We start from the raw sequence: 23,688 nt of genomic DNA, 5'->3' as shown, positions 1-23,688 counted from the left end.
GTAGTTATATCCTTGTTGCTATAGCACGGCGCAGGGGTCTTCAGTTAAATGCTTATTCTGTGTGAATCTTGATCCCCGAAATTTGTCTCTACATATATTGATAGATCGCGAAAAAGGTATTCCCTTGCGCAATTAGACATTGCGTCGATGTGCAGTGGAGCTCGACGAAAGCACCCACTTCCATGCTGCTCCGCAGCGTCTCACGTGGTTGAGATCCGAGTTGACTCGTTATGTGGTTCAGAAGACAGGTCCACCAAGCGGATAGCTTACTGCTTCTTAGCGTCCCTCTCGGCCTTTCGCAGGGCACGCTTCCGGATGCTCTCGTGCATGCCCCTGTTCACCTTGACAACAGTATCCGAGCGCTCACCCAAGAAGCGCGAAAGGAACCAGTGCATGAGTCCGTGGCTCCAGTACGGTGTGCTCGTGAAAGCTACGCCTTGTGCACCTCCACTCCTTCCAATCTTGCTTAGTGTAGCGTTTACGAATTGCTTGGGGTTCGGAACGAGTGCAGACGTCTTGCGGATCTTGGACATGGCCGTGGTGACGAGGTGAGACTGGACACATTGGACGTATACGCCGTGGGGCTCGAGTTCGGAAGCCAGCGCGGTGGACCATTGTTGTAGGAAAGCCTTGCTGCCGGAGTAGGTCGCGAGAAGGGGTGTAGGGAAGAAGCCGCCAAAGGAAGCCATGGTGAGGACGAGTCCACGCTTGCGAGACACCATGCCGGGGGTGACGAGCTGTGTGACACGAAGAGTAGCCATGCAGTTGATCATGATGATGTCGTTCATCTCCTGCTTGGGTGTCTCGATGAATGGTACTGGGATGCTGTGGCTCAAGCCAACATTGTTGACTAGTATGCTGACGTCGAGACCGTCAATGAGCTTCTTCATATTGTTGTAGTCGGCATCTTTGTTCTGCGCGAAGTCCATAGCCAGCGTCTTGACGGCGATCTTAGGGCCATACTTGGACGTGATGTCGGCGGAGAGGGAGTCGAGCTTCGATTGCGTACGCGAGACGAGGATGAGGTTGTAACCCTTGGCTGCGAGGGAGAGGGCGAACTCTTTGCCAATGCCGTCAGAGGCACCAGTTATGAGAGCCCAGGTGCCGCGGGGTCCGAATGTGCTGAGCTGGTGGGGGTTAGAAACATCCGAGAGGGTCAGGAATGTTTGGAGGGGCATACAGATTTACCTGGCAGCACAAACAAGCTGAGAAGAACTCGAATGGTGCTAATGACAGGTGCTGCGAAAGATGCAACGCCTACGAGCAGGAAGCCATAGACAGCAGCCTGCACGAACGAGTTGCTTGCGTCGATGTGAACACCGAATGGCTCGAGTATGCCTGCCATGGAGAGCAAATATGGGAGGGGCCAGAAAGTGGGTTGGTAAAGCTAAGGAGCAGTTGCAAGCGGCTGCAACATTGAAGTTCGTACACTCCGTTAGCCCTCGCGACAATCTCGCGGCTTCGCTCTGGGCCCTGCCGAGGCTGGGCCACTAGGGTCGCGCTAGCCCTCGGCACCGGAGGAACCTTTCTCCACACAAGCGATCGAATATTGCGATCCTAGAGCAACACCGAAAGCTCGACAATACCACCCGACCCGCAACCATGGCGACCGAACTCACGTACGTTGTGCGATACTGCGAATACTCTCGACACATACTGATTGCGAAATAGTGTCCAGTCGGAGCGCGCTTTCCAGAAGCAGGTACTACACGCCCATTTCGCGAGCCCCCAGCACGTCCGATACTAATGCGATGCGATAGCCTCACATCTTCCTCAACCACAAGGTCGGCGGACCCCGCAAGAACACCCGCGCCAGGAGATGGTACAAGGACGTTGGTCTGGGCTTCCGTACGCCCAAGACCGCCATTGAGGGTACCTACATCGACAAGAAGTGCCCATTCACCGGCATGGTCTCCATCCGTGGCCGTATCCTTACCGGAACTGTCATGTCCACCAAGATGCACCGTACGTGTTAGCCCAATTCTCGGAGCGCGTACACCAGGCCGCAACAGGAATATCAGAAAGAAATGGGCAGCAAGAACTAACGAATTACAGGCACCTTGATCATCCGCCGTGAATACCTTCACTTCATCCCCAAGTACTCCCGTTACGAGAAGCGCCACAAGAACCTCGCCGCACACGTCTCCCCCGCTTTCCGTGTCGAGCCCGGTGACCAGGTCGTCGTTGGCCAGTGCAGGCCCCTCTCCAAGACCGTCCGCTTCAACGTCCTCCGTGTCCTCCCCCGAAAGGGAAAGGCTGCTAAGCAGTTCAACAAGTTCTAAGTGCATAGAAAAAGGATGGTGTAACGGTTCATGATCAGCAACGGAAAGAAACTTGGTTGAGGCGGAGTGTGACGGCTTTCGATATAGTCGTCAAAATTCGGCATCAAGGATTGAGGTATCGGAGTCCCATGGGCCATGTATGTTTCTTCAGCTACGATCAATGAAAGTCCTCGAGTGGTCAAACAAGCCCCGAGGCGGGTCAAAAGTCCATTGCTGTTCATGCTGCAGCGTGATGGATCTTGGTACATGTGTTTGCATTGGGAGCCCTGGCGATTAGTGTCTGCATAACATCACGTCTTCCTGTACTATGACATGTCCCTGGTTCAAGTTGTGAGAAGAGACACCGAATGAACACGTCTTTGTACACATTAACATTACATCACTACCTCCATTTCGATACCCAATACTCCCCAGCCCCCCCACGCTAGGCCTTGACGTAGAAATCCCACTGCATCCACATCCAGATCAAACTTGAAGTTGCGACTATCACCGGTCCAGCCAATGGTTTGCCCCATCTTGTAGTTCCATACACAAACCATTCACTCATGAAGTGTCCCCAGGCTATAGCATAAGTCCACAAAGCCAATTGATAGAAGCTCGGATTGTTGATGTTGTATGCCGCGTAAAGTCGAACCATGCCCGTCAAGAAAGTCCATGTTCCGAATGTGCGCGACGAGAGAGCGGTTACGTGTTTCGGCGTGGTAGGGGGCGGATCAATTGCTGTAGGGTTGTAGACGCGCGAAGTGAAGGAGAGCGTGGCGTAGCATTGGAGGCTGTTGCCAACAGAGACTATGGCGACCTGTAAGAATTGTTAGTTTGTGTTACGATGAGAGACTGCATGGAAATGACAATCGCAAGCGCGGAGAACAGGACATACAAATAGAAGCCATTTGGGCAGTAAGCCTTCCGCTTGAGGAAGATAGGATTGTAGCGCGTCCATAATGGCGAGCAATTGGTTGCTTAGAAGGTGGGCCAAGTCGTCAACGCGTGCGCACGTCTAGTGTTGTGTTTGGCAAATGTTCGGCCTTCTGTAGAACCAGCGGCATCTAAGGGTCTTGGCCTGTGCTCGTGGCGGAGGTATGCCTCGAATCATACCTCAACCCATGGCATAGACCTATTGTAAAAGCATGGCAGCAAACGCAACTTATGGCTTTGGCGTCTTATAATCGATCTTTGTGGTACAAAAGCAATAACCGCAGACGTGATGATGAAGTGGGTGTTCCTGAGAGGCTAGCCAAAGGTGTACGACGTGCCTCCCATGTCAGGTCAGCCGTGTGACAGTACCTGAATACAATGAGGTCACCAGAAGCAGTAACGACGCGAGATAGGACCATACACTGCAAAGTCATTTGACCTTCTCTCCAAAAGACAAGGGTGCCCGACACCACCTGGGCAGATAGCACTGAGTGAGATATGTTATCGATAAGGCACCTTGAGAAAATGGAGCTGTTGATCATTCAACATGTTTCATCGCATACGACAATGTCTATTGTCAATGATTACATTTCTTATGCATATACAACTTGCTGCAGCTGATCATGCGCGTCTCGTTAGAAAGCGGTGCGAACGACAATGACGTTGAAGATGACGCGAACCATCCTCTTACCGGAGCTGCCAGAGACGAAGAAGCCCATCTGTTGACAAGAGAAGAGATGGACTTCGAAGACAACGCGTTGCCTGCGCGTAGTGGCCGACGTGCTTTCCTTCGCTTCTTGCGCGGTCCAGAGCCACCTCGCATCCAGTCCATTCAGCCAGTCTTCCCAGCCATCCAAGCGTATCCGGCGCAATGGACGGAAGCACACGGGTTCAATAAACCCATCTGGCTCTTTGCTGTGCTACTGCTGTGGCTTGTCATCTTCATGTGGTTTCTCACGGCACAACTACCGCTTCGCGATGGGGATGGCAATAGCGTGATCAACCTCGATTGCGTAGACACGCTCTGGAAACGAAAGAACGAATGCGGAATCGATGGGATCAATTGCCGCCCTTTCAGCAACCATTCATTCGCCTTCCGGTGTCCAGCAAAGTGCGGCGACGTGCAGATCTTGAATCCGCACATTGTTGGACCTCTCGAAGTAAACTACCGACCGCTTGTCATCGGTACGGGATCTTACCGTGGAGACAGTTTCATCTGCGGATCCGCGATCCATGCTGGCATTGTGGATGGCCGGAAAGGTGGTAAGGAACTGCCCGTACGAACTGTGTATAAGACATATACTGACATGTTATCTTCATCCTCGTAGGCTCTGGTCGGATTACTCTCGTTGGTGAGCATGACAAATTCGCCAGTACTAAGCGACACGGCATCGAATCCTTGCCTTTCGATTCGTACTTCCCGCTTGCCTTTTCCGTAGGCTATGACGATAGCTTCCACTCCGCTTCCGACCCTCGGTCAGCCTTGCTTCCTGTTTCACTCCTCGTCACTGCTGCGCTTGCTATCTTCACCACGTCACCCAAGATCTTCTTTGCGATCTTCAGCCTTATTTTTGCCCACGTGAGCTTTGTTTCCGACCCACCGTCAGCGTCTTCCCGAAACACTACTGTTCTTCCGGATCATCTGTCCATGTTCGCGAAGCGACTTTTACCGGCAATGTTCGTGGCCGTTGTCATATACTCCACTACCGTGAAGAGGTCATTACTTGGGATGACTGCTCATTTTGAGAAAGCACTTTTCTGGCTTTCCAGTTTCTGGATTGGCGCACTTTCAAATTATACTTTTGATTGGATACCGATATCTCGACTTACCTCGCACGATCTGGAACAACAACCCGGGGCAAAGCTAGCCTTGGCAATCATCGTTCTGGTGCTGGTGGTCATCATTGTAGGGCAAGTATATTTCTTCTGGCTCGAAGGCCGCCTGCTCCGCTACCTCGGCTTGTATGGACTTTTCATTCTTGGAATCATTGTCTGCTTGACTATCCCAGGCGTAAATCTAAGGATCCACCACTACATCCTCGCGATATTGTTGCTGCCGGGCACGAGTTTGCAAACACGACCGTCTTTACTGTACCAAGGCATTCTGTTGGGTCTTTTCGTCAATGGAATAGCGCGCTGGGACTTTGACTCTGTCTTGCAGACTTCTGCTGCACTTCGCGCTGATGCGAAGTTCAACTCCGTGGTTCCCAAGATAGCGGACGCCACCGTCAATTTTGGTACCGAGGCGCTGGTCGCGACATTTCGGTATGAAGCACACCCGGTCGGAATTGACGGCATAAGTGTCTTAGTAAATGATGTTGAGCGGGACCGCGCGTTCTACGATGATGGGCTAGGTGGAGCTTCTTTTGAGTGGCGCAGGCCACTTGATAGTGGAATCAACGAGTACTTCCGGTGGGCTTATGTAAGAGATGGGAGAACTTTGGATTATACCAGGCCAGGTACATTATCTGGCAACGGCACGTGGATTCTTGGAGAGCCGGTGGAGAAGATATGAGTGCAGCTGGCTGCACGGTTGCAATTATAAGGATACATCGCGTCTAGGCTCATGTGCCTGGGGTGTGGTGGAGGCCCACGAGGTTCGTTGATTGGAGAATATAAGCTTTTACGATCACAAGAACATGTCAGGGTCTGGTCGTTGTTATCGCTCACATCCGAAGACCTGTCATTTGCTGTAGGCGACACCGGACCATGGTATCAGTTCTAAATACCCCACACTCTTCGTCACGAAGCCCGCATCACTATTAGCTTCAACCGCAAGACAGATACGGTCTGAGGCTTCTCCGTAGCCCATATCTCTTCATCCCACCCTTTTCTCTTCCGGCTCATACTCACTCATTCATTCCTTCCAACCCTCACCACCATTCAAGATGGTAAGTCACAATTGTCCAGTTCTGTAGCCATGCCGCATATCTTCCGTTCAAATCAGAGTTTCAACACTCCTGGACAAGCCGCAATACAGGATCTGTAACCAAGCAGCGATTTCGGGGCTACATGCGCGATTCCATGAGCTATACTGACCATGCCACAGCACTATACACTCATCGCTTCGACGGCTGCACTTTCTGCACTGGTTCCGCGCCAGATGCGAAACTGCCCCGCTATACCTACATGCCCTCGCTGGAACGGTTGCGTATCTACGTCCACCAACGGTGCTGTATTCCAGCTCACCTGTGCGACCGACTACAACGGCCCCATCATCGACTCCGCCCAGGTACGTTAGAATCCCGAGGAAGACTAGAATACTATTCACACCTTTGAAGGCCGATGTATTCGTCGACTGCGCAGATGCTTGCTCTCGACACAAGGATTGCGTCGCATTCAACATGAAGGGAAGTTTCTGCTACCTTCTGGGCAACCCCAAGGGTACTGCCCGGCCAGCGTAAGTTTGTCTCTAAGGCGTTCATCTATTTCCAACAACTTTCCAACTCATCCTGCAGAACCAACGTGTCCACCGGCAATCAGCTCAAGGGCCCGACCATCGCAGAGCCCGCGCCTGGCTCCTCGACATGCACCGACGTCATCGACTGCCCTACCGATGACAAGTGCAGGTACACCACTGCGAACCAGAAGCCGTTCATTGCACAGTGTAACTGGGACTACTATGGTGGCGACATCGCCTACAAGTCAACCGAGTCCATGACCAAATGTGTGGACGTGTGTTCTGTTACCACAGGATGCGTTGCCGTTACTTGGTTTGACCAGAACTGCTACCTCAAGAACAACAACACCAACATGATCTACAACAACAATGTTGATAGTAAGCCATTTGTGCAATTGCGAGTTTGATCTCCGGGCTAACGCATGTTTAGGTGTTCATCTTGAAAACTAGGCTTCTCATCTCTGAGACAAGCTGGATGCCATCAACGGTGCACATCATCACTGGATCTGTCACCACCATGTCGTGGTGTTGGAGTGGACGTATATGGGGTTTTTCAGGCCAGAATGTTGCATGAAATGCCGCATATCGGCCCGTAGGCTGTTGCTCCAATCGAGCATTCAATATCACGAATAACCCCTCGTTTCAGTTTCACCTTGCGAAAGTAGTTTCGATGATTGCGTAATTCTTTTGTATTGCGTACACGAGCTAGCTTCACACATCTTCCTCTAGTGGCGCGCCTCGCTTACGGTACGGTACCTACCTATGCTTGACCGGCAACACAGCCCGAACTTGGCATGGTAGGCTGTGTTCGACACCAACCAACAAAACCCAGCTATTTTCCCCTTGAGTCGATCTTCGAAATAGTCGAGGAATTGCGGGGTGATCATCAGGCTGAGACGTCAAGTGCACAGATACGGGACCTGCGTTGAAGGTACGCGCCACGATAAGGCGACCCATGTGTTGATCAACTTTCTCTTTTGCGCCTTGCTACGTAGAGGTACTTATAGTGAGAAGACATCTACTCAACCTCGCATCTCATTTTTTTAGTATTGATATATTGCACTCCCGAGATCCTTCCACAGCTTCAGCTACGCGTTACCAAAGTACCTCTAAACATGGGCGTCCTAGCATCTTTCACTCGTCCTAAAAGTCCACTTTGGCAAGGACCTCAACGCTTCCATCACGATGTCTTTCTCGTAAAGGCATTTATTCTTTTTGTCTTTATCATCATCGTCATATCCCACAATGCTTCCTTCAAGTACGGATTTAACGATCGCGACAACGACCCCCGTTGGCAAAGCTATGCGTAAGTCACAGCACATGGTCTTCCCACTTACGATCGTTTCAAGAGCCACACCAATCGAACAAAGCGCATACTAACTGGGTATCTAGAAATGATTGGTTCTTCCGCACAGGGTTCGCAATGATCCCAGATACCGTTTACACCCTCTTCAGCCTCGTGGCTATACCCTCTTCAGCCTCCGTACCAAATTTGTTTCATCCCATCCTTGGTCTCACTGTATCTTTGGTCATGGTGTGTCTTTATGGGGCCATCTGCTTTCTACACACGCTCATCATCTACAACGATGAGAGCAACACCTACAACAAGTCGTATTGGGATAGCCTTGGATACGCTGAGGTGGGATTCCAGGGGTTACTGGGCCTTTTACATGCGGGAATGGCCCTGCTGAGTTGCATTGCTGTACATCAGTGGAGGAGGTCGAAGAAGGGTGCGATGGCTGATGATACAGCGGACGTGGAGTTGACGCCTTCGACCAAGGATGGTAGGGCCAGTGATTTGAGTTAGATGGCCAGGTAGAAGAAGAGGGGACATTGTTTGATGTGCTTGCTGTTAGCGGGTTTCGCGGGTTGATCGCGCCGGCACCATCAAAGGGAACGAAAATGAGTAATAATGAGGGGAACTTAGACTACATGTATTTACCTAGAGCAATAATGTATAATGCGTCCTAGTTTCTGCAATGTCAAGGAGAGTCCAAAGTGGGAGTGGATGACGCCTTATCTCCATGATCGCCGTTGATAGCACCCCACTAACGCTACGGTGACTCAACCAACCACGACTCACATAAAAGACACGACGACTGCCAGATCGTCAATGTAGCCGTTCAGCTGTTCGAAGTTCCGATGGCGCTTCAAAGCCTCGTTGTTGGCGCGATATCGGCTCATCCCATAACAGCCTTGTTCTTCACGCCTTTCCTGCTTGTATTGATCCGTTCAGTATATCGCATCTACTTCCATCCTCTATCCCACATCCCTGGACCCGTATTACCTAAGCTAACCAGCATTTTCCTTCACTACCACGCCTACATCGGAGACGAAGCAAGCACGATTCACAAACTCCACGGACAATACGGCCCGTATGTCCGAGTCTCACCGAACGAAGTCGATATAAGCGACGCGGATGCTGTACCTGCAATCTACGTATCGAAAGGAGGCTTTCCGAAAGCGGCGTGCTATGCAAATTTCGATATTGATGGCCACAAGACTATTTTCTCCACTATCGACACGGACTACAGGAGCCCAAGAGCGAAAGCTGTGGTCCCGCTGTTCTCAACAAAAGCATTAAGGGAAAATGAGAGAGCAATTTGGGGATGCGTCGATCGTATGGTGGAGCGATTGAGGGACGAAGCCATGACAAAGCGGCCTGTCAACGTGCTCAACTTGACGCGAAGCCTGGCTGTGGACGCAGTTTCTACGCACCTGTTCCGGGAGAATTACGATGGGGTCAGCGAACGCGGTCCAGTGCTCAGCGTGAGCGCGTTCGTGGACGCATTTGTCGCTGTCGGCCGCTTCTTCTACCTCCCAAATTTCGCTTTCACGTGGTTGGAATGGGCCGTTGCCAAATGGTTGCCCGATCCAGAGACTGAAGATAGCATGATGCTTGTTGACAAGTTCATCGGCACACTGGTAGCGAATACCTCGGAGAAGTCAACAACATACCCCGGGCGTCTACTCGCTGCGGGGCTCAGCGACTCCGAAGTTAAGGCACAGTGCAAAGATCTCATCTTCGCTGGAACAGACTCTACGGGGATGAACTTGGCAACGATCATGCGCAATTTGGCGTTGTACCCAGACATGTACGAAAGACTAAAGGATGAGGTTAACAACAACATTGTCCTTGGTCCAGATGCGCAGGAAGTTCAAGCGCTACCCTATCTCAACGCTATCGTCAAAGAAGGCCTGCGAATTAGCATGGCAAATCCTACGCGCTTACCTCATACCGTCCCCGCAGGAGGTTGGACTTTCAAAAACACCTACTTCCCAGCTGGTTCCATTGTCGGTTGCTCAGCCTATGAGCTGCACTTCAACCCGGGCATCTTTCCCTCACCAAGAAGCTTCCGGCCTGAAAGATGGCTGAAACCAACAGAAGCTATGTCGAAGTACTGGTTCGCATTTGGGGCAGGGAGCAGAGCGTGCATCGCCAGAAACTTGGCAACCATGGAGTTACAGTTCGCGACGGAGAGACTAGGTAGAAGTGGGGTTCTTGATGGTGCAAGTCTAGTACAGAATGATGTCGAGATCTACGAGTGGTTCAACTCGAAAGTCAAGGGCGAGAGAATTGACTTGGTCTGGGGTTGAGTGAGATGGCTCTGCAATCCCCTTAACTAGATGAAGTTTCGACTTAGGAAAAGGGTATGCGTTACAAAAAGTGAGAACAAAGAATGTACACCTGTATTGTATGTCCGATTTATATGCGTCCTGGGGACTTTCACGACAGGCATTCTGCCAGGTCTTATGTCACCCGGTGCCGATTGTAAGTGTATCGGTCAATTGCATGCACGCTTCCAATGCAAGAGAATGTCATTGAAGCAATCATGGGTCGAGCGAGCGGCCTCTTTGAGAACGACTGACCATCGCGGACTCCATCGGCAAGTTGCGAAGCAAGTAGTGAGAACATGCGATCGGTGAGCATACATCAACAAGGAAGCAAGTATCTCAGAAATTAAGGGGATGTAATGTATTCAGAAGAAGCTACAAACTACTAACGCGGAGCAACAAAGGGGAAGAGAAACAACAGGAGAAAGAACATGGCAGAAGCCAGCGCAAGCTCACACTAGCGTGAAACGGAGCGACGCGACCAACGAAGCGTGCAAAAAGACAGCAGAGCCAAAAGCGACAATCCAGCTACCTCATGGGTTCGTGGCATCGCAGGATGGCTCGCTTCAGTCGGCACGAAGAGTAATGCCCGGCGGAATCGGTTAAGGACGGCACTTCTCGCCTTTCTCGAAGCACAACTCGACAACCTCGCGCGCGCCGTTGTGGAAGCACTTCTTCTTGATGCCGCAGGTGAACTGCCAGTCGCACATCTGGGAGGAGTTAGTCGACGAACTATACCAATGAAGATGATGCAACATTGCAGGGGGTGGGTGGGCAAGGCAGTGACTTACGTTGCAAGACTCATCACCGGACTCGCACAGATAGCAATCCTCATCGGCAAAGGAAAAGTCTGGCCGGGTTCCGTTGGAGATCGCCGGCTGCAAATGGGTGGTCGTTGTGTTGGAAGTAGGGGCGTCATCGCCAGCGAGCACCAGAAGCATCGCGGCGGAGCCAAGGAAATCGCCGGAAGCCATGGACGTGTCGTATGCTTTGGACGCCTCGGCGTCCTCTAGGAGGCTTATGCAGATCTCCGCTTCGCTGAGAGGGTCTTTGCACAGGAAGTGCTCACAGCCTTGGTCTTCGTCGCAAGCGAAATCGCACCCCTGTTTGTAGCGGAAGTCAATCAGAAGTTCTTTGAGCACACGACGGACTGGTGCTTCAACTTACATCGCACTCCGGGTTACCGTCGCAAGAGTCGCACATTGGCTTGGCGATAATGCTATCGCGGGGAGACATAGGCGCAGGGGTTTGGTTGGCACGAACTGACCTGGCTACGGTGTGGGTCGCGGTCGTGATCACAGTGACGGGAATCTCGAGCACGTGTGGTGAGCGCGAAGCAGTAACAGTTGGTGGCTGGAGCATGATGGTGGACGCTGGATCCTGGTAGTGATAGGTGACAGTGGAAGTTGTGCCTGGTTGCTGGTAGACGACAGTAGAAGCTGGGTTCTGTACAGTAACGATGGATGTGGTGCCTGGTTGCTGGTAGATTACAGTGGAAGCCGGCTTCTCCACAGTGACGGTATTAATCTGAATCTGAGGGGCTGCCACGACGACAGTGGTAGTCTGAACCCGAGGAGCTGTCATGACGACAGTGGTGGTTTGAACCCGAGGAGCTGTCACGACGACAGTGGTGATCTGTGGACGCTGAGCAACAACTGTCACAGTGCTTGTCTGTGGACGCTGAGAAATAACTGTCACGGTTTTGGTCTGTGGACGCTGAGTAACCACTGTCACAGTACTGGTTACTACAGGTATCGAAGTAGTGGTCGTAGTGCATGGGGAGCTCTGAGGAGCTACGACAACAGTAGTGGTACTGGTAAGAGGGGCGGACACGGTGACGGTGACGACTGGCGAGGACGTGGGGCCAACGACGGTCGAAATGACCACTGTCTCGGTGGTAGTTGTGGTCTCGCTGGGTCCGGAGGCAGAGACGTTGAAGCCCGGGGGCTGCCATTTGGAACGGACGCTCATGCACACCGTCATGTGAGTGGCTAAGTTGTTGCAAAGGTACTTGTCGCACTCTGCGCAGTCGGCGTGGCATTCCTGAGAAAAGATAAGTTAGCAAGCTGAGTACAGGCAAGAAACCTGGGACGAATCAACGTACTGGGCAAGTTTGGTCGTTGCAAGGGAAGCATTCCGACTGCTTGAAGGCAGTGCGACGAATAGGTGACTGGTTGTCGCCATCGTTGGAGGCTAGCTCATCGCGAGGGGCCAGACTAGTGTGCGTCGGGGGTAGGGCTGTACGAGCAAGCGTGATGGTAGTGGTGATGTCGGAGATTGATGCCTCAGAAGTAGGCATGGCGGTCACAGTTACGACAGAGGTGCTGATGGTGGTCTTGAGGATGGTGGCTGTGACTGTGTGATTGCGGATGGCATCGCTGAGCTCGGGCTGAACGTCGAAGCAGCTACGCGTATTCAGAAAAGCGTCGAAACATTGGTAATGGTCGCAGTCCCGACATTTGTATTCATAAGGCTTGCAATACTACCAGCCAGAAGGTCAGCAAAGATCATCCTATTCCGAAAGAAGAGAACATGAGGAAGACTTACGTCGCAAGGTTCCTTAACTGAGCACTGTTTGCATGAGGTTTCCGACAGAGCAATGGTACGAGGGGATACTGAGTTGTCATTGCCAACAGCCATGTCGCCTCCCTGGTAGTAGGAGCAGTAGTTGTTCTTGTCGCAGCCAATGTGCCAGTTCCCGTCGACGACGGGAGTGTGCTGGGCTGGGACAGCATCGACAGGGTCCTCAATGGAACTTGGCTTGACTGCCAGGCCGGCAGGCGTAGCGGCACCGAAGGCGATGAAGCCAGCGATGACGCTGGTGGTGAGACGCATGGCGTGGGGTGTGGTTGGAGGAACCAAGCTCTACCGGTGGGATGCGTTGATGGGGTGGGCTCAGGTATGGATGACGGATGGATGAGCTGGGTAGAAGAGTTGATGGTAGAGTTGCTGGGCTGGTTGTGATGTGAGAGAGAAATGGAGGATGGAGACCCGAGGACGGGATTATATACTCATGCACGTAGCTTGTAGACGGGCAGCAGCAGTGAGGTGCTGCTGCTTCATGGTGTGTTGATGTTTACTGTGGTTGTAGATGGAAGAAGGTGGAACATGCTGAACCTGACGACGATCCTACTCCAAAGACAGCAAGGCCGACTCCTACACGTGGTAGTCAGAGAAGTCTCGAGTCTCCTCGTTGGAGAAGCGGCCAGTGCCTTGATCTTGCGGCCTCTACTACATGCATCGATAGGCCAGGTACCCAAACATCGTCCGCGGGATGGGCATGCTGCAACAATAGTTGGAACGGCTAATACAAGTGCTGAAGGAGAAGTATTGTCTTTCGAGTGTGGCTGCATCCTCTACAGCCTATGTCCTGTTCATGTCGGGTAGTAGGCGTCGGCGGACGTGCTCCTTCGTGATGAGCGTGGTGTCAGCAGCTCGGAAAGAGCGTATGGGCAGCCTGGGAACTGCATATAGCATGACACAGCCTTGGAAGGGGTGAATCGATGCACTACGAGCGTATGAGTGTGTCCATGTATTAAAGTCATGCTGCCTGGTTGCTGTGGGCTTGCGCTGCCATTTAAAGGTTTTGGGAATGCTGAAGTCTTGTGGCACGCGATGGAAAGGATGACGTTCATTGAGTCTAATGGAGTGGAAGCTGGCCGGGAGTCGCGAGATGGCTGCAGCCAATCAGGCAAGGGGCTGACGTAGCGCGTCCAGCTCCGTGGGGAAGGCGCGACGGTGGGTCAACTGCGACTCCATAGCTACCAGCGACTGCGAAACGACGCATCCAGACCTGAGCGCCCTGTTGGTCATGATGGACCTCTCGACGCTTGGGCGTGCCCCTCAGTGGCTCTCGTCCGCTCCTTCACTTCTGGTCCTGCTCCGCGTTCCAGCGTTTCTGGCTACACAAACGCCTGCAAGCCCCGCGCAGCCCACTGCAGGCAACTGCGGCACCAACTTTACTTGAACCCTGATCTCGCCCGTATTCTCTCTCTAGTTTGCTGCCAATCCCGCTCGCAAGTCTCTCTACCTTGCATCTCCCTGCGCAGCTCATTCTACAAAACTCACGCGCGACCAACTGCCCGCCATGACCAACGACAAGGCTGCACCCGCCTTCATGGACCTCCCGCTCGAGGTGCGACACTCCATTTTCGAGCATGTGGCCGCGCGCGACGTCAAGCCTAAGAAGCTGCTCCGCTACTGGTTCGAGAAGAAAGAGGTCAAGGAACTCGTTGCCCAAGACGCCATTGACAACCCCAACGGTCCCACCCCGCGCGTCGTATACGCCAACGACTACGATGATCACGATGACGAGAGTGCTGTAAGCGACCACAACAGTGAGGAGGATGATCAAGAAGAGAACGAAGATGCCGCGGAGGACAGCGAAAACGAGGACGAGGACGAAGACGAAGATGGAAATGAGGACGAAGGAGCAGAGCAGGAAGATGGCAATGATGAGGATGAAGCTGAAGATGAGTCTGAGTCTGACTTGGACGGCGAAGATGAGGACGATGAGGTAGAAGGAGCTGTCGCCGGCGCGCACGATACCCAGTCGGCAACTGCTAGCGTCCCCGTTCCATCCCAAGCTACGGCTCAAGTTGACCCCGACCACCACTCCGAAGACGGGATGGCAGCGGAAGAACCTGGACAAGGTCATGCCGGTGAGGGTGACAGCGAGGATGAGGGCGACAACGGCGAAGAGACCGAGGATGCCCAGCTACACAATGACGAAGAGGCCGAAGGCGATAGCGAGGGCGACGAAGATCTGACTGATGACGGCGGCAACGCTGCTGCTACAGTCGTTGCGGCTCAGCCTCCTCCTCCCCCAACACCCGTATTCCGACCCCATAACAAGTGGCGCCACATACCGAACTTCATGCGCATCACTCACTGTCCTCCGCCGGTCCAGCTCCTGCTGGCCTCCCGCCAGCTGAACAACGAGGCAAAGAACTGGTTCTACGATGTAGCTGTTCTACGTATCGACGCCACTGGTAGCTTCGCCCACACGTCTTTCTTCGAAGAGGCAAGTCATTTTCCTGTGTGAATTAACGTGTGACATTTGCTGACTTCGTACACCAATGTTCAGGCTTTCAGCCAGATCACCGACGCTGCCTTTTCTCCTATGGAGAACATTCGAAAGGTTAATATAACTTTCGTTTGGGATTCAGCCTGGATCCGCGCCGACACTACCGACTCCATCGAGGCCATCTTCCCTGCCCTTCTTCGCCAGCGCTCCAATTTCGTATTCGAGATCCTGTTGAAGGCGCCAGACTTGCGAGAGGTCGTCATTCATTGGTAAGTCAGCCCAAGGTTCGATTTACTTTCGAACAATCACTAACGTTGCGCTCCTAAGGCACGACTCCATTCAAGACGACGAGAGCGCTAACCTCATGCTCGACAATCTTGCACCCTTCCATACATTGGGCGCTACCGTCAACATCATCGAGCACTACATCGCGGCGGACGCCAAACCCAAAAAGCGTAGTATCGCTGGCAAGCGTCGCGTCGAGTTCCAAAACATACTTGACATGGGTCTTGATCGGCTCTTCTAAGATGCGATGCTTGGCACCGTCGTACGGCGAAAACTCGGTTATAATCTCGTATTTCTGAAGAAGGCAGCCATATGTGGATGTGATCGAGGATAGCTTTCCTTTTTCATGAACTTTCGCCCCAACAAGCCGGGACTTTACGTCCTAGTGCCTTAGCCTGCACATGCCATCGACTCTTGCGGTTACCGTGCATCGATCCATGGTTCCGAATGCGCAATGTTAGTGGGCTGCAGGGTTCAAGTATCCGAAAGTAGGCCTTCGGATATTCCAAGATACCTCATTACACTCTTTCACAATCTCTCTTATCTTTTGTGCTTTACGAATGAAGTGTTTGCTAACATCGCCACCACCAGCTCAAATTTGAAAAACTGCGTGGAACACACGTTCTAGATTGTACCTCTCTACGTCCTTCTTTTCACAATTGTTATCCGCGGTTCTCGGACAGGCGCATATGATCGCCGTTAGGTTACGGCTCACGAATGCGGGGAAAGAACACCTGATGTGCTATTCACCACCACCATGGCTGATAGCGCAAACACAAGGCTATTCTAAGTGGACGGCATGGGAGATCGTTCAGTTGTTGTGAGAGCTAATAGCTCGTAGCGTTCCCTAAGCCTTGGGGTCGCCATCTAGATGCGCGGAAAGGGTCCGCTAGTATCACCGGCGCCAAGCCGAAAAGAGCAGAAGATGGGGTAGTGCGGTACTCAAGTTCACAAAAAACCTATGGCATCTGATAAATGGTCTGCGATGGGCTGTAAGTGGCCGAACTTTATTTGCGAGGGGCAAAGAAATACTGAACATTTACTTAAACGGATTGCTGGACTCCCAAATCTGACTCTTGACAGTTGTCTTGTCATCTGGTATCCGAACATCTTCTCAGAGTGCCCAGATCATAACAGAATTTCATCATGGGTATATACAACAAGCTTGCAGACGACATTAATGAGGTAGATGTCATCATCGCTGGAGGTATGTCTATCATATTCACCCTCATCGAATCCCCCACTGACATCTTTGTGTAGGCGGTACAGCGGGTTGTATCATAGCCGGTCGACTTGCTGAAGATGACCCCTCCCTCTCTATTCTTGTAATCGAAGGGGGCGCGAACAACAAAGATGTCGCCAGCGTTGTCAACCCCGTTTTCTACCTGCAGAACCTACTGCCTGCCACCAAGACCGCTCTCTTCTACAAAGGAAACAAGTCGAAGCAGCTAGCCGATCGTGAACCCATTGTACCTTGTGGTGGTACCTTGGGCGGAGGCAGTTCAATCAACTTCATGATGTACACACGAGCACAAAGATCGGACTTCGATAGCTGGAACACACCTGGCTGGTCAGCTGAGGAGATGTGGCCCCACCTAAAGAAGCTAGAGACCTACCATGGGCCCGGAGCGAAAGAGCACCACGGCCACAGCGGACCAATCCATGTCTCAGACGGAGGTTATCGCGCAAAGGCTGCTGAAGACGACTTTATAAGCGCAGCTGAGAAGGTCGGCTACCCTGAGATCGAAGATTTGCAGAACCTGGACGACAACAACGGTATTGCGCGATGGCAACGCTACGTCTCACCAGAGGGCAAGCGCCAAGATACCGCACACACATACCTCCACCCGAAGCTCGAAGATGAGCGGTATTCCAACCTTCACGTTCTCGTCGAATCGAAGGTGGTGCGCGTACTGTTCGACGAGAACAAGCGTGCCACTGGTGTCGAATACACACCGAATCCAGAGTTCCAAGCTGAAATCGGTTTGAGTATGCATCCAGTGAAGGCTGTGAAGGCTCGCAAGTTGGTCGTCGTTACATCCGGTGCTTGCGGTACACCGCCCATTCTCGAACGTTCGGGCCTGGGCTCCAAGGAGATACTCGAACGTGCCGGTGTACCTCTTGTGGAAGAGTTACCTGGTGTAGGAAAGGACTACCAAGACCACCACCTCCTTCTCTACCCCTACAAGACTGCCCTAGCGCCCGACCAAACAATCGATGGCATCCTCAGCGGACGTGCCGACGTTGCCGAGATGATGAAGAACAAAGACCCTATGCTAGGCTGGAACGGTATCGACATATCCTCAAAGCTTCGCCCTACTGAAGAAGAGGTCACTTCCCTCGGACCAGAGTTCCAAGAAGCGTGGAACCGCGACTTCAAGGATGCGCCAAACCGTCCGTTGATGCTGTGTGGTCTGGTGTCTTGCTTCTTGGGCGACCCAGCAAGCATACCTGCGGGCCAGTACGTCACAGCAGGCAACTACACCGCGTACCCCTACTCGCGCGGACACATGCACATCACCGGCCCGAAGCACGATGATCCACTAGACTTTGACGTAGGCTTCTTCAACGACAAAGACGACATCGACCTCAAGAAGCAGATCTGGGCGTACAAGAAGCAACGCGAGATCTTGCGACGTACGCAGTTCTACCGTGGCGAATTGGCTGCGGGCCATCCAAAGTTCGCTGCCGATTCCGCGGTCGCCCTACAAGAGAATGTCGAAGGGCCTTTGGAAAACGTCAAGGACTTGGTCTACAGCAAGGAAGATGACGCTGCCATCGAGCAGTGGCTACGAGAGAACGTCAACACAACGTGGCACTCACTTGGCACGTGCAAGATGGCACCAAGGGAGGAGGATGGTGTTGTTGATTCCTCCTTGAACGTGCACGGCGTTAAGGGGTTGAAGATTGCGGATCTCAGTATCCCTCCGGAGAATGTAGGTGGTAACACGAATAACACGGCACTTGTCATTGGTGAGAAGGCGGCGGATATCATCATTAGTGAGCTGCGAGGAAGTGCCGGTACCCCTTAGGGTGGTGTGGACTGTAGCATGTAAATTAGCGTTGATTAACTTATAAGTTTCTTGCATCCGATGAAGTTCAATCCAGTATGGTCGATGATTTGAGTGTGAGAAGGAGGCTCGTACTGAACCGCCTCGTGCTTTCCCATTGGGCTACCTATCCTTTGCCCTTCCTACAACCTATATCTAAACCGCCTATTCTCGCGATCTGTCAAGTCAAGGAACTCCTCGTTCTCAAGATGCGTCCCGTCGTCCTCTCGATCCCTCTTCTTATTCTCCCACATGTAGTAGGCTCTCAATACCAGCGCCATGGCTGCTGCGAATGCGCAAGTCACTACAATGGTGACCTTGGCTGGTATGAAGTCAGGCCCATCGCCTTGGCGGAATGTCAACGGTCCGATAATATTTCCCAAGCAGAAAGACATGAGCAAAATAGCGTTCATGGTTACTTTTTTCGTGTGACCGGCAATGTTCGCAGACACCCAGGAGTAGAGGAGCGGTAAGCTGGAGCCAATGCAGTTGGTAAGGTAGTTCCCAATAAGCTTCCCTACTCTGGACTCACCGGGAAGGAAAGCCATGAGGCAGCCTCCCAGCGCGCCAGGTATAAGCAAGGAGACAACATTTAGTGCGCGTTGGTTGAAACGACCGGCGAGGTATGTAGCGATGAGAATGGAGATGACGCTGACGGCACCCGAAGGTAGTTGTAGCAAAGCTGTAGTTTTGGAGCTGAAGCCGAATGACTTGATGAGTGTGGCCTGGTAGGAAGACACTGCACCGTTGGGTACATTGGATGATATGGTGATGATCGATAACATCCATGTCTGCGGGTCTTTGAAACAGTCGAGCACTTGGTGAAACTTAAAATGCGTGTTCTCGATGCCGGTTTGGTTCTCACGTAGGCGTTCGATGGCCCATACCTTCTCTGCTGGGGTTAGGCGAGAGGACATGGGGTTGTCGGGAAGAAGCAACACCACTACCTAAGTCAGCACCTTTTCGAAAACCCGTTGTAGTGATTCACATACCAGTTATACCGACTGAGACAGTAACCAAGCCCACGACCAAGAACATGATCTGCCAGCTAGTAAACGTGGCACTGTCGTAGTGCTGAAACCCGAAACTGATCAGACTTCCAATGATCGTTCCTGTTCCTGCAGGGGTAGAGGTACGAAGTCAGTATATGTCTCAGATGAATTTCGTACAGCCAGGACTTACCAACTCCGAGATACCAGATACCGGTTCGCAGCGGTTGTTCTTTCTTCTTATACCACATCGAAGTTATCAGGATCAAACTGGGCGCGACGGCCGACTCGAAGCAACCCAATAGGACGCGTGTAGCTACTAGAGCGCCGTAGTTCTTACACACACATGTGAGTGCCGTGACGAGACCCCAGAGTATCACGGCTGCACCGAGGTACTTTGCAGTAGGCAGACGCTGCATGCCGTAGCCATGAGGGAACTCGAGCGCGAGGTAAGATACGTAAAAGAAGAGAGCGAGGTTGGAGAATTGTGCCGTGTTGATGTTCGCGTCCTCGTAGAGACCCATCACCGCCGCGTAGTTCACTAGTATGAACTGTCAGTATGTTCGGTTGCAGAGTAGTGATGCAGCAATGCAAAGAGCTGACATACCCAGTGTTTTGTCCAGATACTGCAAACAGTAACAACACCACATGAGTGGCATGATCATCCAGTCAATCTTTCGAACCAGTCTTCGCTCATCTTCTGGCGTGAGAGCACCGACATTGTGTGCATTTTTAAGAAACTTGAGTGCTTCATCGCCGTTGTTGGATGGCTCCTCGATGGTACCAATCTCGACGTCCGAATGCGGTCGCGAAGGAGAAGTGTCGCCCGATTTCGACTCGTGGGCTATCTCTTTCTCCGGGATACTCATCTTGCCGATATAGAGACGAGGACAGGTAAAGCAGTTATTGTTCTCGATTGGTTTCCATGTAGCATGTGGTGCGACATGGTATATGTAACGAACCCAGTACCCTACCATCCCAACATCTGCATTGCCGTGTCGCCCCTCACATGCATGCCGACCTCATACCCGGCATACAGCATTACCTATCAAGGAGCATCTATCGAAGATCGCTTCTGCGTCCTCAATGGCAGCCAAACATCGTTTCTTCCGACCAGCATCCCTTATCATGAACCCTGTAGCGACAAGCCGATGAACGCGCGATAGGTCCCAGATCTCTAGCCTGCATCGTAGGCGACACAGTGAGATCTTTCTTCCGAGGAATAGCCAAGAGTGCAGCGTGTGATAGCAGATTGCTAATGTGTAGACGTGATGATGTCAGTGGAGATAGTATCGCGGCTGATAACGCTCCCCGTTCGCTTGCGGGGCGCTAGGTGACGTTAGGAAGGTGGTGTGTTGGTCCCTGATGAGGGGTACAACGGTAGCCAACGTCGTGAGCGCCTATGGACTTTGTATGTTTAGCAACTGCAAAAGGTAAGAGCGATATCTCGGAAATAAGCCCTGCAGAACGGAAGTGTACGCTAGAATGCACTTATCTTCACCACTTCCTCTGTCACGAACGCTCTACATTTCTGTAGACCCTGGACCCCGGGAGAAAGATCGATGCAGTATCCATTCTCGCGTATATGCCAGGCGTTCCGCCGGAAGAGCTGGGGATAAATGTATCATGTCTTGCACAAAGAATGTGTACGTCAAATATCGAAAATTGTAATGTCACTTGAAGGATATCTCACTACCGATAGAACAGCCATCACGGGGACTGATCAAAAGAGTTGCAAGTAAGATGGCGTCCACGAGGGACGCTGTACAATATCAATTCTGGGTATCAATCTTTCTGACGGTCTGTGGCCACATCCGAACGCCAACAGCAAATAATTAAACAAGCACACTATCCAGTACGCCTTCGATCCAGGCTTCCCAATTTCCCCTCTTCAGCCCCGCAACCCCTTTCGCCGCAGAGCCCTCGTTCTTCCCAACCTCTTTCTGCAGTCCTTCTTTCGCACCATCGCCCTGCGCCTCCCACCACTCTGCTTCGGCCCTATCTTTGGCCCTCTTGACCACCCTCTCTTCGTCCTCTACGCGGTATAGATCACATTTGTTGCACTCGCCGCATGGCTGTCCGGGCCGTTCGCGGAAGTGTCCACAGAAGTGTTGATAGCCCTCATTCGCAAGACCCTGTCGGCAGATGTAGCACATGCTGTACCCACAAAGACAAACGAGCTTATTGCAGCCCTCGGATTTTACAAAGCCTAGGTTGCATTGAGGACAGGTACGCTTGACTGCGTCTGTGGTAGCACGTTCGAGTGTGAGACGAAGGGACGTGAGTTGGGAAGAGAAACATGTGTGGGGGTCATGCCAGGGAAGGGAGCACGAGAGGCAGGATGCGCGACCGCAGCTTGGGGAGAGACACTGGAACCGAAGGCCGCGACGCTTTAGGTGGACACGCCTGAGGGCGGATCGAAAGGGTGCGATGACGGGCAGGCGAAATGTGATGGTGATGAAGGTGTAGATAAAAATAAATGCGAAAAGTAAGGCTCGCGTGGCTTGGAAGCACAGTAACTCGAACAAAGGCACCGATGCCAGCGAAGCCAGTATGAGTGGGCGGGATTTGAAACGTAGGCTGGCGAAGAGGTTGGTATCTGGAAGCGCGAGGTCATCCAACTCCGCATACGAGCAGAAGGGACACTGTACGAGTGGTAGCTGAGATCTGGTCAGTGCATCGCTAGCGAAGCGCTCGTTGAGTTTGTTCAGGTTGTCCTTTCCATCTTGCTCTTCCAGAAGAGCGCGCTTCACAAACGAGAAGGGTATGCAGCCACGACACTCTTCGGAGCCACCGGTCATAGGCGCTATGCATTTCAGGGTACACAGGTCCGTGTTGATGTTACGCGCCCAGCCCTGGTCGTAGAGGGCAGCGTTGATAGCATGCCGTATGCAACGGAAGCAGATGTAGTGGCCATCGATATCGCAGGTCGACATCTGCTGAAGCGTGTTGGGTATGAAGCAGCATTCGCAGTCGTACATTTCGCCTTCACGCTCGGCCTCCTCTTCGTTCCATTGCATGGCCAAGTCATAGTCCTGTCGCAATTGCGCGTTCCGGTGTTTCTCATGTTCCGGTACAATGAGTGCGTTGTACAGCTCCTGGTTCAGCTCGTCGCTTCGAGTCTTTACGAGAAGTGGCATAGACGGACGGTTCAGGCGTTCGTCGGCGGGAGTCCATATGACCAGGGGGTGATCACTGGCCGTCGGCGCCTTCCGGCGCATCAGGAAGTTGGTGATGCTGGACCTCCAGCTTCTAGTTGACAGATCCAATAGCGTCGGTCGTGCATGCGTATAGCTGTAGTTGTATTCAGCCAGCACAGCCTTGATGGTCGAGTGGCTCAGGCCTTTGAATTCCTGATACAGCGCTTCTTTGGCAGCCTCCTTATACCGTCGTGACCGGAACTTCTCTTCCAGCGCAAGGGGTATGCCTCGAGTATCCCTCGGTGCGTCTTCTTTGCGGTATTTGTACTTCTGCGCCGTCTCCCGCTGCTCTTCCTGCTCAGCAGGCTTCCTGTACCGGCCCCGCACGTACTTGTCGCCATGCTTCAAGAGCGTCTCGGTGACGACTTGCAGCCTGCTCTCTTCGCTAAAAGTAGACAGCATCTCTCGGAAAACCTCGGGTTGCAGGTCGGGGAAGATATCCGTAAGCGCTTGCAGGGCGGCATTGAGGTCGCGCAGGTCGGGCTCGTCGAGACCATGACTGTCGATCGAGGGCGGAGGCTGGGCCGCGGGCTGCGTAGCTGCGGAAGCGCGTCGCAGCTTGGGTGGGCGTACCAGGGAGGCGAAGACGGTCGACATTGCAGATAGTGCGCCTAACGCTGCGGCGGAGGAGGTTTGCCAAGCATGCGGAGGCGACAGGCCAAGAGACGTGTGCAGAAGTTAACTAGACATTAAAAGTAGTAGGGGGAAGTAAGAAGCGTAGAAGTGAAGCACCAAGCCCGGAGATGGTCGTGTGCATCGTAGGAATTAAGTTGAAGGATGCTTCCGACTCCGAGAGGAATGACGCGTAACCGATCCAGACCCTGCCAATCATTATCGCCTGCGCACGTGAGACCTGCACCTCCCCACACGGGGGGGGGGGGGGGGGGGGGGGGGGGGGGGGGCGGGGGGGGGGGGGGGGGGGGGGG

The 23,688-nt window shown here is 52.7% G+C and overlaps 11 protein-coding genes across 11 annotated transcripts; 6 read left to right on the top strand and 5 right to left on the bottom strand.

Annotated features, from left to right (window-relative positions):
- Positions 1-266: 266 nt before the first annotated feature.
- Positions 267-1,345, bottom strand: J4E85_004403 (uncharacterized protein; the record flags this gene model as incomplete). Its single annotated transcript, XM_051468661.1, has 2 exons — positions 267-1,127; positions 1,181-1,345. The coding sequence occupies 2 exons, from the start codon at positions 1,343-1,345 to the stop codon at positions 267-269; spliced, it is 1,026 nt and encodes a 341-aa protein (XP_051326876.1).
- Positions 1,346-1,602: 257 nt separating this feature from the next.
- On the top strand, positions 1,603-2,282 carry RPS11A (ribosomal 40S subunit protein S11A; the record flags this gene model as incomplete). The annotated part of the gene is made up of 4 exons (XM_051468660.1): positions 1,603-1,619; positions 1,672-1,702; positions 1,761-1,965; positions 2,056-2,282. The coding sequence occupies 4 exons, from the start codon at positions 1,603-1,605 to the stop codon at positions 2,280-2,282; spliced, it is 480 nt and encodes a 159-aa protein (XP_051326875.1).
- A 424-nt stretch (positions 2,283-2,706) lies between these two features.
- On the bottom strand, positions 2,707-3,222 carry J4E85_004401 (uncharacterized protein; the record flags this gene model as incomplete). The annotated part of the gene is made up of 2 exons (XM_051468659.1): positions 2,707-3,081; positions 3,160-3,222. The coding sequence occupies 2 exons, from the start codon at positions 3,220-3,222 to the stop codon at positions 2,707-2,709; spliced, it is 438 nt and encodes a 145-aa protein (XP_051326874.1).
- Positions 3,223-3,820: 598 nt separating this feature from the next.
- Positions 3,821-4,525, top strand: J4E85_004400 (uncharacterized protein; the record flags this gene model as incomplete). Its single annotated transcript, XM_051468658.1, has 1 exon — positions 3,821-4,525. The coding sequence occupies one exon, from the start codon at positions 3,821-3,823 to the stop codon at positions 4,523-4,525; it is 705 nt and encodes a 234-aa protein (XP_051326873.1).
- A 1,712-nt stretch (positions 4,526-6,237) lies between these two features.
- J4E85_004399 (uncharacterized protein) lies at positions 6,238-7,004 on the top strand (the record flags this gene model as incomplete). The annotated part of the gene is made up of 3 exons (XM_051468657.1): positions 6,238-6,429; positions 6,479-6,597; positions 6,656-7,004. The coding sequence occupies 3 exons, from the start codon at positions 6,238-6,240 to the stop codon at positions 7,002-7,004; spliced, it is 660 nt and encodes a 219-aa protein (XP_051326872.1).
- Positions 7,005-8,739: 1,735 nt separating this feature from the next.
- Positions 8,740-10,194, top strand: J4E85_004398 (uncharacterized protein; the record flags this gene model as incomplete). Its single annotated transcript, XM_051468656.1, has 1 exon — positions 8,740-10,194. The coding sequence occupies one exon, from the start codon at positions 8,740-8,742 to the stop codon at positions 10,192-10,194; it is 1,455 nt and encodes a 484-aa protein (XP_051326871.1).
- Positions 10,195-10,814: 620 nt separating this feature from the next.
- J4E85_004397 (uncharacterized protein) lies at positions 10,815-13,047 on the bottom strand (the record flags this gene model as incomplete). Its single annotated transcript, XM_051468655.1, has 5 exons — positions 10,815-10,922; positions 11,004-11,315; positions 11,380-12,255; positions 12,317-12,601; positions 12,760-13,047. The coding sequence occupies 5 exons, from the start codon at positions 13,045-13,047 to the stop codon at positions 10,815-10,817; spliced, it is 1,869 nt and encodes a 622-aa protein (XP_051326870.1).
- A 1,252-nt stretch (positions 13,048-14,299) lies between these two features.
- On the top strand, positions 14,300-15,764 carry J4E85_004396 (uncharacterized protein; the record flags this gene model as incomplete). Its single annotated transcript, XM_051468654.1, has 3 exons — positions 14,300-15,250; positions 15,299-15,507; positions 15,566-15,764. The coding sequence occupies 3 exons, from the start codon at positions 14,300-14,302 to the stop codon at positions 15,762-15,764; spliced, it is 1,359 nt and encodes a 452-aa protein (XP_051326869.1).
- Positions 15,765-16,669: 905 nt separating this feature from the next.
- J4E85_004395 (uncharacterized protein) lies at positions 16,670-18,555 on the top strand (the record flags this gene model as incomplete). Its single annotated transcript, XM_051468653.1, has 2 exons — positions 16,670-16,730; positions 16,784-18,555. 2 exons carry the CDS (start codon positions 16,670-16,672, stop codon positions 18,553-18,555), a joined length of 1,833 nt encoding a protein of 610 aa, XP_051326868.1.
- Positions 18,556-18,716: 161 nt separating this feature from the next.
- Positions 18,717-20,431, bottom strand: J4E85_004394 (uncharacterized protein; the record flags this gene model as incomplete). Its single annotated transcript, XM_051468652.1, has 4 exons — positions 18,717-19,516; positions 19,566-19,691; positions 19,756-20,103; positions 20,170-20,431. The coding sequence occupies 4 exons, from the start codon at positions 20,429-20,431 to the stop codon at positions 18,717-18,719; spliced, it is 1,536 nt and encodes a 511-aa protein (XP_051326867.1).
- Positions 20,432-21,397: 966 nt separating this feature from the next.
- Positions 21,398-23,359, bottom strand: J4E85_004393 (uncharacterized protein; the record flags this gene model as incomplete). Its single annotated transcript, XM_051468651.1, has 2 exons — positions 21,398-21,697; positions 22,097-23,359. 2 exons carry the CDS (start codon positions 23,357-23,359, stop codon positions 21,398-21,400), a joined length of 1,563 nt encoding a protein of 520 aa, XP_051326866.1.
- Between the last annotated feature and the right edge of the window lie 329 nt (positions 23,360-23,688).

This window comes from Alternaria conjuncta (assembly GCF_024043145.1).
Source record: "Alternaria conjuncta strain BMP 0040 chromosome Unknown scaffold_6, whole genome shotgun sequence".
In the NCBI taxonomy this organism is placed as follows: domain Eukaryota; kingdom Fungi; phylum Ascomycota; class Dothideomycetes; order Pleosporales; family Pleosporaceae; genus Alternaria; species Alternaria conjuncta.
The sequence above is the reverse complement of the archived record's forward strand: the minus strand, read 5'-3'. Positions and strand labels throughout refer to the sequence as shown.